Source organism: Megalobrama amblycephala, linkage group LG16 (genome assembly GCF_018812025.1).
Source record: "Megalobrama amblycephala isolate DHTTF-2021 linkage group LG16, ASM1881202v1, whole genome shotgun sequence".
Lineage (NCBI taxonomy): Eukaryota > Metazoa > Chordata > Actinopteri > Cypriniformes > Xenocyprididae > Megalobrama > Megalobrama amblycephala.
Genome location: NC_063059.1, coordinates 12,789,785 through 12,810,412, shown reverse-complemented (window position 1 = coordinate 12,810,412; position 20,628 = coordinate 12,789,785). Strand labels below are relative to the sequence as shown.

Below are 20,628 nucleotides of genomic sequence, written 5' to 3'. Positions count from 1 at the left end.
ATAGTTCACCCAAAAATGAAAATGTGATGTTTATAAGCTTACCCCCAGCGCATCCAAGATGTAGGTGACTTTGTTTCTTCAGTAGAACACAAATTATGATTTTTAACTCCAACCGGTGCCGCCTGTCAGTCAAATAATGCTAGTGGATAGGACCTTCTAATATACGAGTAAATAAAACTTGCATAGACAAGTCCAAATTAAACCCTGCGGCTCGTGACGACACATTAATGTCCTAAGACACGAAACAATCGGTTTGTGCGATAAACCGAACAGTATTTATATCATTTTTTACCTCTAATACACCACTATGTCCAACTGCATTCATCACTCGATTCGTTTGGTCTGATCGCGCTCTGACAGCGGCAGTGATGTCTCGCGCATATACTTCAATGAGAGCGAGACATCACTGCCGCTGTCAGAGCGCGATCAGACCTTACTAACGAGTGCTGCATGCGGTTGGACATAGTGGTGTATTAGAGTTAAAAAATGATATAAATACTAAATTATAAATTATCCCATTTACTCACCCTCAAGCCATTAAGGGTGTATATGACTATCTTCTTTCAGAACACAATCAGAGATATATTATATACTAGTCCTCCAAGGTTTATAATGGTTGTGAATAGGGGGCCACATATGAAGTAAAAAATAACACATCCATCTATAAAAAAAAAGGGGGAAAAAAAGTAATCCATACGACTCCATTGGGTTAATAAAGGTCTTCTGAAGCGAAGATGCATTTTTGTAAGAAAAATATCTATATTTAAAACTTTATAAATTCAAATAACTAGCTTCCGGCGGACAACCATACACAGAATGCGCAAGTCGATTTGTGGCGGAAGAGTATCCTTTGACCTGACGCACAATGAAATGATGAACACGGAGGTGCAGAAGATAGAGCAAAACAAATCACCAGTCATGGCTTTATTAACCCCCTGGAGTCGTATGGACTGCTTTTTTTTAATGTATGGATTTGTTATTTTTGACTTAATTTTTGACATTCACAACCATTATAAATCTTGGAGGCCAAAGAATATCTTTAAATATATCTCTGATTGTGTTCGTCTGAAAGAAGATAGTCATATACACCTAGGATGGCTTGAGGGTGAGTAAATCATGGGATAATTTTCATTTTTCTGTGAACTATCCCTTTTACAGTTAATTAAATGATATAAAGGTGAAATGAGCAACCACTTTTCAAACAAATTTTTCACACTCATCCCATCTGCCATTGGTCACCAAATATATTTGGCCTTTAAGGGCCTTCTTTTTCTGACCTGTTAACAATCAAATTACAATGACAGTCTTGTTTGACCTCACAAATCCTAGCAAAACACCAACTCTGTCAAAACAGGATTTGCGTTATCTTTTGAAAAATGTGACGTTTAAGGGTGTATTCACTTGCATGTTTGGTTTGATTAAAACTAGTGTGATTGCTCTGTTAGTGCAGTTCATTTGAATAAGTGTGAATGCTGCCATCTGAAACAAATGGTCCGGACCAAATGAACCAAGCAAACCAAAGTACAAATGTGAACACACCCTTGACAGGTTTGGTTTTATTAAAACAAATTCTAGTGCGATTGAGTGTGGTTCATTTGTGAATGCTGCCATAGGAGATACATTGCCCATACAGGAGTTCAGAACAGAAGTCAGAAACAGCATCTGTTTGCAGCAGATCTTAGTTTGGAGGAATTTTCCTTCACACATTTTATAAACTTTCCACAAGATCTCACCTGGTCAAAATACCATTATATATAGGCCTATGCACACAACGAGCGCATTTAGCCCAGAATTGTTTTCGATGTTTGTTTAGTTCTGTTTTAAAATAGTTTTTTTTTTTTTTTTTTTCCCCAGGTTCAGTCTTTAAAATGACAGTGTGAAAGATAAGTGAACCAGGAATAAATTTATTATTTTCTTTTTTTTTTTGGTCTGGATCAAGAGAACCCAACTACAAGTGTGAACACACCCTAAATCTCACAGAAACGTGTTCCTGAAGTTAAAGTGAGTCAGATATGAAGACGCATCTGGAAATAGCTCCTGTACTTTCTTCCCACTCTTTCTCTTTCTTCCCCTCCCCGTTTGTGCTTTTATGGCTTTTGGACAAGTCATGCTGCAAGTGTTGCATGCTATGCTGGTGAGCTGAGAGACACTGGTAGTAAATATCAGAACATGAACTTAATTCACTCAAGCTGCAGTCATTCTGCTGTAAACAGATAGGAGATCACGAGATGTGAAAGTAAAGTAAAGGACAAAGCGAGAACAACAAAAAAAATTAAAAGTTAAAATGTTATGTAACTTTGTTTATATATATATATATATATATATATATATATATATATATATATATATATATATATATATATATGCGAAAGTTTGGGAACCCCTTGCAGAATCTGTGAAAATGTGAATAATTTTATCAAAATAAGAGCGATCATAGAAAATGCATGTTATTTTTTATTTAGTACTGCCCTGAGTAAGATATCTTACAAAAAAATGTTTACATATAGTCCACAAGAAAAAAAAAATTATTGAATTTATTAAAATTACCCTGTTCAAAAGTATGTGAACCATTGATTCTCAATACTGTGTGGTTACCTAATGATCTACAACTGCTTTTTTGTTGTGTGATGGTTGTTCATGAGTCTCTTGTTTGTTCTGAGCAGTTAAACTGAGCTCTGTTCTTCAGAAAAATCCTCCGGGTTCACCAGATTCGTCAGATTTCCAGCATTTTTGCATATTTGAACCCTTTCCAGCAGTGACTGTATGATTTTGAGATCCATCTTTTCACACTGAAGACAACTGAGGGACTTAAACACAACTATTAAAAACTTTTGAACAGGATAAAGATAAAGGATAAAGATGTCCAATTTTTTCTTATTTTGTTAAAAAAAAAAAAAAAAAATATATATATATATATATATATATATATTTATTAATATTAGTACTGCACTTCAGAAGCAACATAAGACACTTAAATGTTTGCAGGAAGACAAATTAAGTACCTTGATTAATTTACCTTGATCTTCAAATTCAAAAAGTTTTTACCCCCGGCTCTTAATGCATGTGTTTCCTTCTGGAATGTCAGTGAATGTTTGAATCTCTTAGGACAGTACTAAATAAAAAAATAACATGCATTTTTTACGATCTCTCTTATTTTGATAAAATTATTCACATTTTCACAGATTCTGCAAGGGGTTCCCAAACTTTCCCAAACTACGCACACACACACGACCAGTGTACCCATCTTCTGATGGCTACTTCCAGCAGGATAATGTACCATGTCACAAAACTGAAATTTCAAACTTGTTTGAAAATGATGAGTTCATTATACTCAAATGGCCTCCACAGTCACCAGATCTCAATCCGATAATAGAGCACCTTTGGGATGTGGTTGAATAAGAGATTTGCATCATGGATGTAGAGTATGATACTTTCATGACAACATGGACCAGCATTTTGGCTAGTTGGATTGTATAAAAACATAAAAAGAACATTCCTAGAACATTAGGAACAGATTCACAGCAACCACATTTACCTCGAAGACACTGGGAGCATCGCAGGGAGCGCCACATTTCAACAGAAACAAAGTCTGAGAAACTATCTGCTTACACTTTATTCACTTATAATTGAAAACAGCATGGTGTGCCCCCAGATAAAGGAACTACTGTGAAGTCAATTAATTACAGAACAAGAGCAGGCACTGAGTGTTGCCATGGCAATAAAAGACAAATAGCAAGCGATTACGAGAGTGAAAGATTCTATGACTGCTGTAATATTAATCAGCTAGCATAGTGCAACCAGCCGCTCCAGACTGGAAAAATGAAAGATGACAATGTGTGCATAGTGGAAAAACTCCATTACATAATATATTCATTTTTCAAAATAGAAAAAATTGAGCATTATTAGGCAGGTGCTTCAATCCATGCTTAAAATTAAATTGAAAAAAAAAAAAATACTAAATTGGATGCTAAAGCAATCCTAGGCAGACTTTGTAAGCAGAACATAAAGATAACAAAGAATCTGAAACTTGGAGCATGTTACCAGGAGAGTGAGTTTTTATTTCTCAAATAACCACAGCTGAATTATTACTGAATGTCATGTGGTCCATGAAAGCCAGGTGAAACTTACTTATAAGAGCTCAGAACATTTCAAGAGTTAGATACGTATCCAACATCACAATATTGAGGATAGTGCTTAGAAATCTGGTAACCAGATGTATAATCTGTATTATAGGTGCTATATTTAAATTGCATAGTCATATATTATATATCACATGGAACTAAATCTAGATAATTTGGAGCTCAAAGGAGATTAAACTGTGATCTTATTCATTTATACACCACTGTTCAAACTTTTTGGGGTCAGTAAGATTTTGAAATGTTTTTTTTTTTTATGTCTCTTACACGCCAAGGCAGCATATATTTGATCAAAAATCAGTAAAAACCTAAATATTGGGAAATATTCTTATTACAGATTAAAATAGCTGTTTTCTGTTTTACTGTATTATAAAATGCAGTTTATTACTATGATCAAAGCTGAATTTTCAGGATCATTACTCCAGTCTTCAGTGTCACACAATCCTTCAGAAATCATTCTAATATGCTGATTTTCTGCTCAAGAAAATGTATTATTATTATCAATGCTTAAAATAGTTGTGCTGCTTAATATGTTTGTGTAAACCATGATACATTTTTTAGGATGCTTTGATTTAAAAAAAAAAAAAAAAAAACCTTAACTGTCACTTTTGATCAAATACTAATTTCTTTTTTTATAATCTTACTTCACATCTTTGAACAGTAGTGTATATTATGTTATATAATAATCATCATCATCATCATCATCATCATCATCATCATCATCATCAGTTTCTCTGGGCATTAATAACAGTTTTTCTGGGCATAGCATGATTGTTATTTTCCAAGCTGTTCTGAAAGGAGTGAAAGGATGCTGCACAGTGAAAACGTGAGGATAAATATGTAAAACATACAACTATTTAACAGGTCAGATGGACACGGTGTAGTGCTTTCCCGAGTTTTCTCCATTTATCTTCCTGTAGATTTATGATTACTTTTGGAGTCTGTAGTGCTGGGAAGTTTCTTGAGTCCAAAAACATCCAAGCAAATCTCTTTTCCTGAGACGAATTTCATCTCACAAAAGCCGTCCCATATTTGTGCATAAGAGAGGATACTGCTCCTTCTCTGACAAAGTACGTCCTTGGTTACAAAAGTCTGTTTATCTAAAGTTCATGCGAAGATGCAATGTGCTCTTTCTCTTGGTCCTCCAACACACTTCCCTCTTCCTCCATCAGGCACTTTGATTCATTCTCTTCCTGTTCAACCTTTCCTGACAGAGGTTTCTCAACCGCTTCCTCTCTCACCCAGTCTAAAATGTCAGTATCTGATTCCTTTGACTCTTCAGCGAGTGAGTAGATCTTATTTGGGTTGAGAATGGTATGTTTCTTCTGGAACAACCCAAAGTCTGTAAAATCTTTAGGGAAGTCCTTCCTGGCTTTGTCTTTGAGTAAAGGGTCTGCCAAAACTGCTGGCGATCCATTGACCAGACAACCGAGAGACTCCCTTGTCTCCTCAGAGTTTTGTTGCTGTAGCACTGCAGTGACGTCGTACAAATGTAGTTTTTTGTTCTGCTGAAGAGCCGAGGGATACCGAAGCGAACCATCTGGATGAGAACCATCGGAGGCCGCTGTGCCTGGCTTATTCGCACGAGTGCTTTTCTGGTTGCCTTTCATCATGCCAATGACTTCATAGCGGAAGCTAGATATGTCTTGCTTCAGCTCCTGTTGAAGTGATGAGGGTCCACAATTACTTGTCTTTTAATCAAAGCGCTTATTTAAAAGGTACAGTTTTAGTTCAGAATTTTATTGTAATTTTATCTCTTTCTACTACTGGACACGTTTACTTGCAAAATACATCATTCAAGGGTCATATAGGGTACTTCTACAATGGCACCAGTGAATTAAAGGTCCCGTTTTTCGTGGTTGTTTGAAGCTTTGATTGTGTTTATAGTGTGCAATATAACATGTGTTCCTCCTTCTTATGTTTCGCGTGTAAAAAAACACAGTATTTTTCACATAATTTACTTATCTGTACGCCCCAATACATATGCGCTGTTTCCACTTATGAAAGGCATAAAAACGGGCTGATGACTTCCTTGTTCTATGAAGTCCCTCCTTCAGAAATACGTAAAATGGCGAGGAGCAATTCTGATTGTGCCAGCGGTTCCTGTGTTGTGATTCGACAGCTCTGAGCGCACCGTGCTAATGTACCGGAAAGGTCACGCCTCTTACCACTGTATTCACGTGGAGATGCACGCGCTCAGTGTTATTGTAAACATGTCTTTAATTTTACCCTATCAATTTGAGCCGGAATCAGACCCGGTGATTGGACTGCGGGATGAAAATAACAGCGTTTCGACGACATGGCGACAAACACACTCTACAAACGCAACTCTTGCGTATTCCTGTGGGCGGAGGTTAGTCAAAAAACTGTTTTAGTGACGTCATTAAAGGAGGAAGTAGAGGGATGTAGTCCAAACTGGCCGTTCGATGTAGGCGACTTCTGTTAAATAAAATATCTCGCTTGGCATTGAACTTTGAGCTTTAAAATTTTACAGATTTTATTTATACTCTAACAACAACATTACACACTAACTAAAGTTTGAAACATGGGATCACGAAGAACGGGACCTTTAAAACTTGTGCTGTGAAGTAATGCTTCATCCACACCATTAGGTGTCAGTGTAAAGTACAAGACCATTGTTGTATCCATTGTTTAATAAGACAAATGCAAGCCAGCGAAACAAAAGCAAGCGTTTTACTAAGCTAAATCATTTTTCAATGCTTACTTTAAAATTCTCCTCTGTGAGACCCTCCTCAGTCTTGGCATCTCGAATCATGGCGGCCACATATCGTTTTACTAAGTTTCTCAAGACTTCCTGCATTTAGAGAAACAGCAGTACAATACATTGTACAAGAAATCAAAACAATAGAGAAAGAACTGTAGAGAAACAATATTTTTGGTGGAAAGCTACCTGGTATTGGTGGTTTAGTCTCACATTTTCAGCAGCTCTTCTCTGAAAGGACAAAAAGGATATTTGAAACAAAATAATTCTATCTGTCCTCTACAATATTAAAGTAGGCTATCTGCTGATTCTAAGACAACCAAGCAACTAGACATCTTACGACACATATTTAGTTGTAATTAAATTCCCCTTTCTCCATTACATAATATTACATAAATTCACTTTTCTGTAAGACCAAAAAAAAGAGACCAAATAAACAGTTTTTCCACAAAGTCTCACCCCTATTGTTCCAAATGTCTCAGTCCTCTTTGACCTTCTCTTGAACACATTCACCTTAATCCATGTAATCAGGTAACATGTGGATTTGGGACTTGGGATAATGTTGAAGGGAGGTGGCAAGGTGCCTCCTTCCTCAAAATAACTCATCCATAATTTAGTTCTTGCGAATTTCCATTCAATATCAGCATGGTCCTTCAGAAAAGCCAGAACACAAATGTGAGAGGCAGGTCATTACTGAGAAATTTACACTTATGTTCTTGACAGATGCTTTCACACCAAAGTGACTTACAAGGTACTGCACACTGTACCATATTTTCCGGAATATAAGTTACTTCTTTTTTTATCATCTGAAATGTACTTTGACTTATATTCCAAAGTGACTTATATGATGCAAATAATGTAAAAAAATCTGAATTTGTGCTGAATAAGAGAGGAACGTGATTGTTGATTTGTATAGCTCATTTCCACATGCCAGCAATTTCAGTTTCGCTTTAAATAAATTTGTTTGGGCTTGGACTTTTTTATAAATTTTTGTTTACAAAAAATTTGACTAAAATTTATTTTAGTTTTATACATATTTTTCATCTTGTTCTGTATACCGTTCAATTTAACAGATTTGGTATGCAGTGAGGGGAACTATGTCTTGATTTAATTTACTGATATTTCACGTTATTTCTGAATATAACAAATGTGACTTAAACACTGATGCAACTTACTGTATCTTTTTTTTTTTCTTTCAAAAATGTCATTTTGACCCAGTGCGATAATCATGTGTGACTTATTTTCTAGAAAATACAGTATATGTAATATGCAACAATTACCAGAGTAGAAGATATTATGAAGATATGTCTACAAGTTCTCAGGTCAGACCTCAGAAAGTACTTACAGCAATATGTTGATAAGAATTGTTCATCATGGCAATGAGCATATTGAGGAGGACCACCAAGGAGATGATGTTATATGTCCCAAACATTGTGGCGCCCACAAATTCGGTGAACTTGTGGTCAGCTTGGACATTGGTCACATGCAGACTAATCAACCCAAAAATTGACCAAAACAAAGACTGCAAAGTCTCAAATAGCCTACAAACAGAATACAAACAAAATTAGGATGTGCAGTTGTGACATATACACAACTTTCCAGCTTTCAATGTAGTCTAGGGGCCAAAATTATTAACCATTTAACATTTAGCTGATATATATCAGCTAAATCTTAAATTCCCAAGACTTACGTTGAGAATGCATTGTTTTGACGTTCACAGCGGATGCCTTTGCAGCTCATGCCATCGCTAGTCTCGTAGTAGAAGTAAAGCTGATTGAGTCCATTAGCAAAGGCAAGCAACACCAGGCAGTAGATGAACAGGAACTTTAGGATGTCCAGGAGCATCCGCCCTAATGATATCTGCAAAGGACCTAGGTGAGAGTTGGCCGTGAAAAGCGAGATGAGGCGTAGAGAGCTGAAGATGTTGGCAATGGCAAACACCGCCTCAGCCACCAGCGTGGGGTGCCACATTTCCCAGGTTTCCCTGGGTTTGCAACCACTGTACTGTTAGGAAAGAAGAAAGGAGCAGTCAAAGGTTTAGTTTACCAAAAAATGAAAATTCTGTCATTAATTACTCACCCTCATGTCGTTCCACACCCGTAAGACCTTCGTTCATCTTCTGAACACAAATTAAGATATTTTTGATAATATTCAATGGCTCAGTGAGGCCTGCATTGACAGCAAGACAATCAACACTTACAATGCCCAGAAAGCTACTAAAAACATATTCAAAACAGTTCATGTGACTACAGTGGTTCAACTTTAATATTATGAAGTGACGAGAATACTTTTTGTGCGCCAAAAAAACAAAATAACGACTTTATTCAACAATATCTAGTGATGGGCGATTTCAAAACACCGCTTCATGAGGCTTCGAAGCTTTACGAATCTTTTGTTTCGAATCATTGGTTTGAAGCATGTGTCAAACTGCCAAAGTCACGTAAACGAGTAAACAAGGCTTCATCACTTCATAAGTGTTTCGAAATTTAAAAGGTTCACCACTGGGGGGCATGACTTTGGCAGTTTGATACGCGCTCTGAATCACTGATTTGAAAAAATATTCATAAAGCTTCGAATCTTCATGAAGCAGTGTTTTGAAATCGCCCATCACTGGATGTTGTTGAATAAAGTCGTTATTTCAGCTCACAAAAAGTAGCCTCTTCACTTCATAACATTAAGGTTGAACAACTGTAGTCACATTAACTGTTTTAAAATATGTCTTTAGTAGCTTTCTGGGAATTTAAAGTTTTAATTGTCTTGCTGTCAACAGAAGCCTCATGGAGCCATCGGATTTTATCAAAAATATCTTAATTTGCGTTCCAAAGGTGAACAAAGATATTACGGGTGTGGAACAACATGAAGGGTGAGTAATTAAAGGTGCTAAAGAGGATGTTTTGTTTTATACATTTTTGCAATATTACTTGAAACTGTCTTTACTAACGGATAAAAGACTATTTATTAGGTGCACTGAAAGGAATAATATTAATATACATCATCTGTGCACGAGGTAGGGCCTTAAAAACATCAGCCAATCGTTTACGCGATCATCGCGTAAACGATTGGCCCTCTGGCTTGTCAATCACTGCCATGACGTTCCTTGTGAGAGACGAGCGCGGCTGCGCGCTCCAGTAACTTTCCACACTCCACAGGCGCTGCATGCAATGTTTTTGTCAGGAGACAGGAGTAACAACTGTAGATTATGAGTCACCTGCGGTGAATCCACTAACATGACACAGCGAATGCCGGTGGTAAACACTCGTGTTCCAATACTCGTGCACGAGTTTTGGGAGGCGTTCCCTCGAAATTCTTACGCATTCGCTCATTTCAAAAACTCAGTAACAGTCTTTGGTTTCTCAGTCGACGAAAGATCCTCTTTAGCACCTTTAATGTCAGAATTTTAAGTTTTGGGTGAATTAACCCTTTAATTTGGTCCATTCCCAAGTGATTTCCACCAGTGATTGTTGTGATGTAACATACCTTAACATATGCAACGATCTTCAGTGAAATGGTTGCAAGATACAAGGAATTCATCACAAAGTCCATAAGATTCCACCAGTCATGCATGTAATCTTGAAATCCACCATCCCACATCTGCTTGATCTCTGTCCATATGAATCCTGCAAGAGCAGCCAAGAGATTGTGTTGGTTCATGTTCAAAGAACTTTTCTGGTCCATGATGAATCTTGCAAATGTTGCATAGAGAACATACAATAAAACTGAATCACAATTCTAGAGGATATTCTTTTAGAAATATCTATGTATTAGTGTATACTAATACACAAACAAATAGCTGAGTTTAGGACCAGATTATGAAATCATATCAGTTCTGCAGGGATGTGGTGTTACAGTACCTAGAACCCAGGGTAGGATCATCCACTCCACCGTGGTGGGCTTTGGACCTTGACGATCGGGATTGTTAGAGACTATGTGCTGGGAGGCCAGCAGCAGGAGGAAGAGGAAGGTCAAATAAGAGGCAGTGTGGCAAATAAACTTGATGAAGGGCTTGCGTATGAAGAGGCCATAGCGGCTCTTGGGTGCCACCAGGTAACAGAGGGAGAGCAGGGGGAATAGGAGGCCAATGAAGACGCAGGTGATGAACTTGCCAGCCCAGTGACGTCTCCTCCAGCCAGGAAATTCATCATACCAGCGTGAGGCCAACAGCTGCTGGCAATTTGGCTGTGCTACAAACTGAGAGACAAAAGAATAGAATAAAACACAAGGAAAATCATACGTTACTATCCAAGTATGAACAGGTGGTCTGGAAAGCAAGCTGCCAAATCAGTAATTTTCCTGGCGTTTTTTTTTTTTGGTTTTGGTCAGATTTCCCAGAATATTCATTTTTACCATTTGCAAGACTTACTAGAATTTTATGTCAGTGTACATATATTACTTTGGAGTAGTTTATGACATAGGAGCATCAGCTTAAACATCATTACGCCATGTATTCCACTCCAACTGAGCCATAAACTGTCAGTAAAATTAAATTACAGCACAAGCAACTATACATTAGTGTTTTCAGCAGTTTGCCCAAAGCCAGACTCCAGGATACCCATGTAAAGTGAGTATTAGTGTCTTATAAAGTCAGAATGATGAAGTGAACATGAACAGTAAGGCAGGAGGTCTGGGTTTCTCTCATTTATTCCCCAGACAGCTGAGCCTCCAACACAATATAGCCAACATGTTGATTCATACTGAATATAGCCAACATGTTGAGTCAAACACTTACGAAAAGGTTTGTAATATGATTTGATAATCAAAAAAACAAACAACAAACAACAACAAAAAACAGATCTAACAAGATCTAAAGGCACATCATCACCTAGATGTTGTAAAATCATAATTTTGAGATGAATAAAATTTAGTATTAGATTGAATTAAAAAAAAAAAAAACCCTTGTCCTACAGCTTTAATTGGATCCTCCCCAAATTTTTGTCAGCTCATCTTAAGGCCAAGCTGCTCCTTAAAACGTTCTTTAACAGAAAAAAAACTAATATAAAAACTAATATAAGCAGGAAAAAAAGAACTAAACAAATAGATTATCATGACTCAAACTAAAATAAAATGAAACTAGCCACAAATTGATTTTAGTACTAGTTTTTAATAAAGAATATATTGTAAAAGTTTTACATTTTATAACTTGTATTCATTACACCTAAAAAGACAATTAGATAACACTAGCAACAACACTATGGTCCTGAGATATGTAATTCTGCTTTTTAAATGATATAAAATCAACACACAAAGCGCACTTTTACACGGCAATGACGTACTAAAACCTGAAACGTTTTTGAGTTTGAGTACAGACTCCACAAATCCATGAAAACTAATAAAAACACTATTATGCATGACCACCCAGTTGTCACTTTGTAAAGAAACACTATGTGCCTGTAGATTGAGATTTGAAACTTTCAAAAGTTTGCATTTTCAGACCCCCAAACACCTTTGTTGTGTGAAAGAACAGCCAAAACGCATAGATTTTTTCCCCGTTTTTAGTTGAAAAGTGCCGTGTAAACGGTCCCTGAGTTTGTTTCATGATGGTGCAGCAATTAAACACTACATATTTAACCAAATCTCTCATTAAAGTGCATTAAAATCCTTTATTAGACATTTTGTTCTCTGTAATATAAAGTTATAAATATTAAATCTAAAATAAAAACTAAAACTATAAAATACTGAAAAAACAAAAACTAAGCTACAGTTACACTAATAGAGTGAAAAATAACATAAATGTAAATCAAAAGGACAATGAGAACAAAATAGAATTAATTATAATAACCCTGTGTAACATCCACTATATCATTTGCAAGTATGCAGAATTACTGTAAGCTGTATTGTTTCACATTAAACTGAAATTTAGTATGTGACTAAGTACATGTAGCGTCTGGACCAATCAGCCACACAATTATTCATTGTATTTAATGAATTACCCATAAACTCACTCTCACTATCAAAGTTCTCTGAACTCATCCCCCTAAAACTGCAACCAGCATCCCAAGTGTAGCTAGCACACAGGCCAACCTAGGTGTCCTGTTACAGATATATGGTACTTTTATGATCCAGAAGAATGCTGTAGAGACTAGTGACTCATTCTTCCTGAGAAGGACAAATAAACTCTCTTAATCCTATGTATTCTCTATATAACCACTTGGGAAATGTATAAACATGTATCCAATTTTCCCATCTCATGACTTTCCTTTTATAGGCTTTATTCTATGTATTAATTCTCTCTTTTGAACTATTTTGGTATTAATGTTCCATAGTTGCAAATGTATAGTTGACTGAGATCACATTGGCAGCATGCTTGGTATCTACGGACTCCAACTTTCATTTCCTATTTGGTAATTTATGTTACATGTTACTAACTCTGTGACACATTAGTATTATAAGAATCTAGAGGGTTCTTCTCTCAAACATCCAATCCAGTGTCTTATGCTAATATCTTGCTACAGAACAAAGACTCGTAAAACTTCCCTCCGAGGGGGCAACTCCTTATTGGCTCAGACACCTTAAGAGGGTGTGACGTCTTCACCCCTTATATTCACGGATCACAAGATAAAACCCCTCTCTTCCTGCTCTTCCTCCTCTTCTTCTTTTTTTTTACTGACAAATGCTGACGTCAAGATGACGCTTTAAGAAGCTAGAAGCTTCTAAGGAACCCCAAGCTTGTGCCAGGCCTCGGCCTAAACCTTCCATTCACCAAAGATCCTCTGAATCCAACTGGTTCTCTTTCATCAAGACAATATCAGCAAAGATTCAACAGGAGCCTCCACAAATTGCATCAGGACAGTTTTAATTCAACTTGGAGAGACATGCAAGTATCAAACTTAGTCTCATTATCGGATACATTGAGTATCCTTACCCCTTTTAAAGAAGGGCCCGTTAAAACTAAACTGGTGGTTTGCTCAAGGCTGTTGATCTGCTGAAATGTCCAACAATGCTGTAACCTCTTGCTTCCTGTACTCTGCTTTAGCTCTCTCTCTCTTGGTAAACTGTATGCATGTATGTGTGTGAATGTTAGAGTAGTTTAAGTGTTTAGTCTAGTTAATAAAGTCTTGTTCATGTCACACGTAAGGTTGTCCGTGTTTTGCACTCATATACGGGAGTCCCTATTCATGTCGGTCCTGACTACAGGCTTTTAGTAGAATAAGATTGTTATTTCCCATAACCTGGAAATGGACATTTCTTAGAATTAATAAACAATTAACACTGTGTGTTCATTGAACACCAGGTTAATTGATGGTAATATTAATTTTATTACATTAAGTTAATTTTATTAACTGATTAAAATATTAATAATTAATTATAACTAGTTATGATTAATTATTCATATTTATTTTGAGCTAATTTGCTGCACTAAGTACTATAAGAAACCTACTCTAAGTTTTTCTCAATCGCTTTGGTTCAATTCTCAAATTAGATTTTTTTTCCCCTCAAAACAATAAGTTCAGATCTCTGAACAATTCATTTCTTGTTCACATCAGATTTGAATTTTCTACAATTTGCACAATAACTAAATGCACACAGCTTGTTGATCAAAACTGATGAGTTGATTCTCAGTGAAATTGTCAAACACTTCACAACTTCTAAACTTTTAAACCATCACATGCAAAATGATCCATTCAGTTATCAAAATCTGTCAGACATGCATGTATATTCCATAAATATCTGACATGCAATGTTTATAATGTCTGATAAATTGACAAATGCCCTACCATTGAAATGAAATAGGAATCACAATCTTACCAATCAACCATTCAAGTTTAGAAGCATATATAGAGTTTGCCCAGCACAATCACTAGCATTTTTGAACATGGAGGAACATCACGACCTTGAACAGCAGCAGCTATAACATTACTATATACATTTGTATTTATACAGTACATTTATTTTTGTAGAAATATGTTACATGTAAACTGAAAATTCACCGTTTCAGGGTTCCTACACATTTTCCATTTCAAAATTCCATACTTTTCCAGACTCAAATTTCCAGACCTCCTTCCAAACGATTTTCTGCCATTGGTAAGCCATGGTCTCCTTTTCTATGTTTTCTCTGCTTCATGTTTGTAGTAGGGGTCTTACGGTCTTTTAGTGATTTTTAAATCAGTGTTTGATTGTTGAAATAAAGTTTTGTATTTAGTATTCACGTCTAGGCCCTTCTCTTCTTAAAACTACGTTCCTGTGTGACTTCTGTTGGGGATTAATCTACAAGTAATAATATATTCCCTGTTTAAAAGGGTGGCGTAGTGACTTAGTTTGTTTCCCTTTCTGACCAAACCACTCGCTACATAGGCGTAAATATTTAATTTGTTTAACATTCTAATAATTTGACACATTTACTTCATAGACATCCTTCTCTGATTTATCCTTTCTGTTCTGTTCTTATCCATTCAAAACATTTCTATAGAGTAGCCTACGAGTATGAGTAGCCTATGCAAGTGCAGTATCAGCTTCCGTAATATTTGATAAATTCATACGTTTATAAATGTCTGCAAAGTAAAAAGAGGTGTAAAAGGTGATGTGTAGGGGGGTCTGGGGGCATCCTCCCCCAGGAGAAGATTTTTGTGATTTTAACATGTAAATTAAGCATTCTGGTGCACTCTGACAAGAACATAAATGGGAAAACTAACATTTGCTTCATGTAAAAAAAATAAATAAATAAATAAAAATAAAAATAATAATAAATTATTGGCAGTAGGGCTGAGCATTGACAAATTTTACAATTGAATGCGATTTTGATTCAGAAGCTTGCGATTTGATTTTGATTTGATTACCTTCGATTAAATATTGATTCATTTGGGGCCTATCAGGTCAAGTACATGGCAAATTTCCTCAAAGAAAAAAAAATATCTCTCAACTAATGCTGTAAATTATACAAGGAACCACAGCTGGTACATCATTATAATATTAGGTTAAAATTGATTTGCAAGCTACTTTCATATAGGCTAAATTACACATAAGGAAGCTAAATTTTTAATGACAATTATTTTTCTACTCTTTTTTTTTTTTATTTAGGCCTAAACATTTAAATGGTGGCTGTCATGAAACAGATTTATACATTTAATATCGAAGCACATGTTAAGTACAAATACAATGAATACGTAATAGCCTATAGTGCATATATTTAGCAAAATGCTCCTCTCGAAGTTCATTTTTGTAGCTGAATAATGAGTTTTTGGCTTTTCTGAGGTAGGCTAAATGTGACATTTTTACGTGCTGTTTTATTGATGCCTTTCTGCAGTTGAAACAATGATTGATCGATTGCATGTGATACAGATTTCAGTAAGTTGTACTTTATCTTTCAACATGCCTTCGGATGTTCAATCATGTTTATTTTGTGCCGTAACTAGTAAAGCAGAAGAGATGGTCGGTTCACGAGAGCTACAGCGATCTATCACGCCACAGAGCACCAAGAAAGTTCACGACTCACTCCAGTCTATGGGAAAGTAGCCCATTTTCAAAAGAGCTAATTTTGCTGTAAAATGACTAGTTTGCAGGTATAATAAATTAGAAAAAAACTGAATAGAGACAATAGTCTGGAAACACAAATATTTTTCCATACTCTGATTTCTTTTTTCCATACTTTTCCAGACCTGGAAATTACTCAAATCAAATTCCATACTTTTCCAAACCGCGTAGGAACCCTGCCGTTTCTTGTCGTGGAAGGGCAATAGGAAGATATATAAGAATATGTGGTGGTGGTGGTGGTATTAGGGGGGAGACATACTGTAAAAATGAACAAGCAACAGCAAATTTTCAGTTTACATGTAACATTTCTACAAAAAATAAATGTACTGTATAAATAAAAAGGCTCATTTTCTTTTTGTGTACTACATTATTGACTTCTCTCAGTACATTTTTACCTATACTGTTGAAACTGTATCTAAAAAGCTCAAGACATTCTTATACAGTATAGAAAGCAGTCAGTCTGAACAAAAAAGTAGAAAAAACAAAACAAAAAAAACATGAAATTTACCGTTGTGAAACATCTAAACATGTTGACCAACTGGTGACAAATACACTTTTTATTTTGGTATCATAGCCAATATATATATATATATATATATATAACACTTATGTGCTTGGCCCTGAAACTGCCACTTGCAGCCGTACACTGACTCTTGTTCTTGCTGCTTATTTGTTCTTCTCTCTCATCCTCTTCATCTTGTCTCCCGTTATCTGCCCAAAGCCATTAACGAGGAATCTAAAATGTCAAGCGGAAGTGGGAGGGAGCCTAACCAAATTACAAACAAATGCATCCTCATTACAGCAGAGCCAGGCGTTCTGAAGGCGATGAGGTCGAGTCTGAGATGAGTTTAAGTGTTCTCCGTCAGGGCCGATTAGCACAGTACAATCTGTTCTCCAGCTCAAATAAAGGACTCTGTCACTGGGCTGTTGTGCAAGTGACAATACACCTCAACAGGACAAATAGGGCCGCCACTTAAAATAAAAGGAAACATGCCAAGGTAAAACACTGTCTCAGTCTGGAGCATGTACTTTTTTTTTTACTGCTGCACTCTACAGCAACCATTAAAAAAAAAACCTGACTGTTCACTACCAAGTTCATCTCTCCCATGTTTGAAATTACAGCAGCTTGAAAACTTAACATAACTTAACATAACTATTTAAGCACAAAATGCTTTACCTCCACAAAACACGTGCTACTTTTTCCACTCCATCGGATTCTTTAAGGAGTTTAGCTATGATGTATAGGTCCCTTATCAGATCTTCTGCAGATGTAAGACCACCATGCCATCACATGTTGTACAAACTTTGAACAGCTGTTCAGGGAGCATGGAAATTGTACTTGTTCACAGCAGGATATTCAAGCAAATCAGATACACTGCAGCATATTGAGCTCAGATAGCATTATGAACCTTTATCACCTCAACTCTTAGAATCGAATGATCACATATCATTACGTCTGAGGTAATTCAAAGCATGCTGCATCTGATCTCTGATTTTATAGTGGATATTCACATGCTTAATTGGAGACATTCTAGTAACATTTACAATAATAAGATTAGTGCTGGTGTGACCGTCTCTGTGCCATTTCCAATGACTGTGTGACTGCTGGAACAAATGCCATTTAATCTGAACTGCGTCCAGTCTAATATAATCACGGGTTGAGAGGAATATAACCAATGGATATTTATGTGACTCACATACAGTATTGCTGATTTGACTGCACTGACACTATTGGATGACAACTCAACTTTAGCTGGATATTGACATCAATGGTTTCTCCATAGCTGCTTTATAGCCGAGTTGAACTTGAAATTGATTAACTTTACATAGTTATTGAACATAGCTGAATTAACACTGAACTGGGGCATATTCTTCGTACCTCGCTTAATACATCTGAGATGATTTGACAGATGCCAGATCTTCTAATCGTGATAACTGAACTCTGGCTAATTTGGTTCTTCAAACGAATTTGCAGATTGGATTAAAATATCTGGATTAAAAGAAGGAGATTAAATTGTGCTTAGATGCAATGTCAGATTCTAAAAATAGTAAAGCAATTAAAACTACTACAATATGCTCTTCATTAAACATATTTGGATAATAGAAATCTATGTATTTTCTTACATAGATAGAATGCATGTATTTCCTGCAACAAAGTATGGAATGTACCCTCTTTTCTCTTATTTCCTCTTGTTTTTTCTTTATTTCTGTTTTGTTCGGTTTACCCTTATGTAATACAGATTGTATTCTGATGCATATTATGCTTTGATCTTGTTACAACTCTGTCCATATTTTGCGTTAATAAAGCATTTAAAAAAAAAAAAAAAAAAAAAAAAAAAACTGTATTAAGTTGTCTAAGATTACTGCGTGTTCTCGTGTTCCATGAAAAGGGCAGATGTATCGATACACGAAACCACGATCAGCAATGCAGCGATTGGCTGGAGTCAAGACGGCAACGTAATGACATCATAGAATGAGAAAAGACACCTGACAAAAAACTTGACGAATTTCTAGACATTTATAGGGAAACAGCCAAGCGAATAAATGACAGAAGAACGACATAAATGTTATAATAGATAAATGAAATGTGCACTATTTTTTTTTTTTTTACATGATTACCCAATTATTTAGGCTTTATTCACAATTTCTAGTATTTGTACAGGCAATTTTTTATTTCAATGTTGTAATTAGCAACTAATTTACCTTTGAAGCATATTTGACAGCATTAACCCTTTAACACGTACGATCACACCGGTGTGATCAGTCTTGGCTGGTCCCAGGAGCGTACGATCACACCGGTGTGATTAGAACGTTCAGCGCATCACGTGATCAACTGCCAAATTCAAATGTGCGTGCGCGCTTTAACTGGAGCTAAACCAGAGACGGATGTGCGCAGCGCTTTTCATATATCTCATATATGCAGTGTTTTCAACCAAATAATGTTCATTTCAGGTTTCAGACATTTAAATACACATGAGTACTAACAAAACAATATATTTAGAGTTTGTAAAATACACAATGATGTCTATAGAAGCGGAAATAACAACCCTTTCCATTATAACTTGACAACACGTTTAATTCATATCAGATACACATTGTGAAAGTAACTTAAAAGCTTACTCTATTCTTCCCCAGTTCACCGGCACACTTACTTTCATGTATTTCGGGAGAAGTGGATAAATTCACGGGTTGTAAATCCAACAGATCCGATTCTCTGCGCGGTGCAAACTAACATGGCGGCGCCCATCGCTCATATGGCTCAACTAACATGATCGTTATAAAGGTGTTTAAACAGCAAAACACATCCACTTGCACATATTTGGCAATCGGAATATTAGATATTTCATGCTATAGTTAACAAATTTGTGAATATTTTGAATAAAAAAGGAAAAATTAAATGAAAGCAGATCATCAGTCATACACCCATACGGTAAAAAAATATATTTTATCTGGCCGAAATATATTTTAAATATATGGTAAATATATGTTACAAACAGTGAAGTTCAATGAAATATATTTTTGAAACTGAAAATATATTTTGTTTCAACCTTCATATACTTAAAATATATTTAAACATGTATTTCAGGGGCAGGAAAAATATATTTATATATAAAAATATATTTCAGGGCGCAAGAAAATACATTTCCAATCTTACAGTCGACAATGCAAATGTGCGTGGAAGAAAGCCTTGCGAACAAAACTATCCATTATGTTTGAAGAATTTTAAACACTTACAGAAAAACATGAATTTCCACATATTTTCCACATTGACACTTTGTTCACATATCTTCCCAAAAAATACAGATCTGTGTAATAGTGATCATGGCACCTCACAAATGTGTGTTTTAGTCTATTACTTATTAATTAATTCATTTATTTATTTATTTAATTGTAATTTATTGTCAGTGTAATATAGCGTTTAGATCTGCGTCAAATACAAATAAATAGATTAATAAAATCGCTAGATGTACGATGTTAACTGTGACGTAATTTGAATGGGAAACCACTAGCAGCGCTCACGGACTTTTGGAGTACTGCGCATGCGCGTCATTTTGAACTGTAACGGTCGTCAGTCAACCGGGAGTTCTCGGAGTAAAAGGTAAGAGCTAACGTTATAACTTTATTTTTAGTCGTCATTTTTCACATATGTAATGTTCATTGCTACTTTGAATGTATAATGTTTTGTCAAGGGTTTTTTTTTAACTTTATTTGTCAAATTAATGCCCCGTTTGTTTATTTGCTCACATGAGACGCATTTGATATTTTCAGATTTCCGTTTTAAAGTTAGTTGTTTTTAATTTGGAC

The 20,628-nt window shown here is 35.8% G+C and overlaps 1 protein-coding gene across 1 annotated transcript in view; it reads right to left on the bottom strand.

Moving 5' to 3' along the window:
* Nucleotides 1-4,763: 4,763 nt before the first annotated feature.
* trpc4b (transient receptor potential cation channel, subfamily C, member 4b) overlaps nt 4,764-20,628 on the bottom strand; it is a 43,257-nt gene continuing 27,392 nt past the window's right edge. Inside the window, exons 3-10 of the mRNA XM_048161034.1 lie at nt 10,710-11,046; nt 10,336-10,475; nt 8,549-8,862; nt 8,204-8,399; nt 7,318-7,509; nt 7,048-7,089; nt 6,862-6,951; nt 4,764-5,794 (exon numbers count right to left, since the gene is read on the bottom strand). Coding sequence (XP_048016991.1) covers nt 5,237-5,794; nt 6,862-6,951; nt 7,048-7,089; nt 7,318-7,509; nt 8,204-8,399; nt 8,549-8,862; nt 10,336-10,475; nt 10,710-11,046 — 1,869 coding nt within the window. The 3' untranslated portion in view covers nt 4,764-5,236. The remainder of the gene's footprint in view (nt 5,795-6,861; nt 6,952-7,047; nt 7,090-7,317; nt 7,510-8,203; nt 8,400-8,548; nt 8,863-10,335; nt 10,476-10,709; nt 11,047-20,628) is intronic.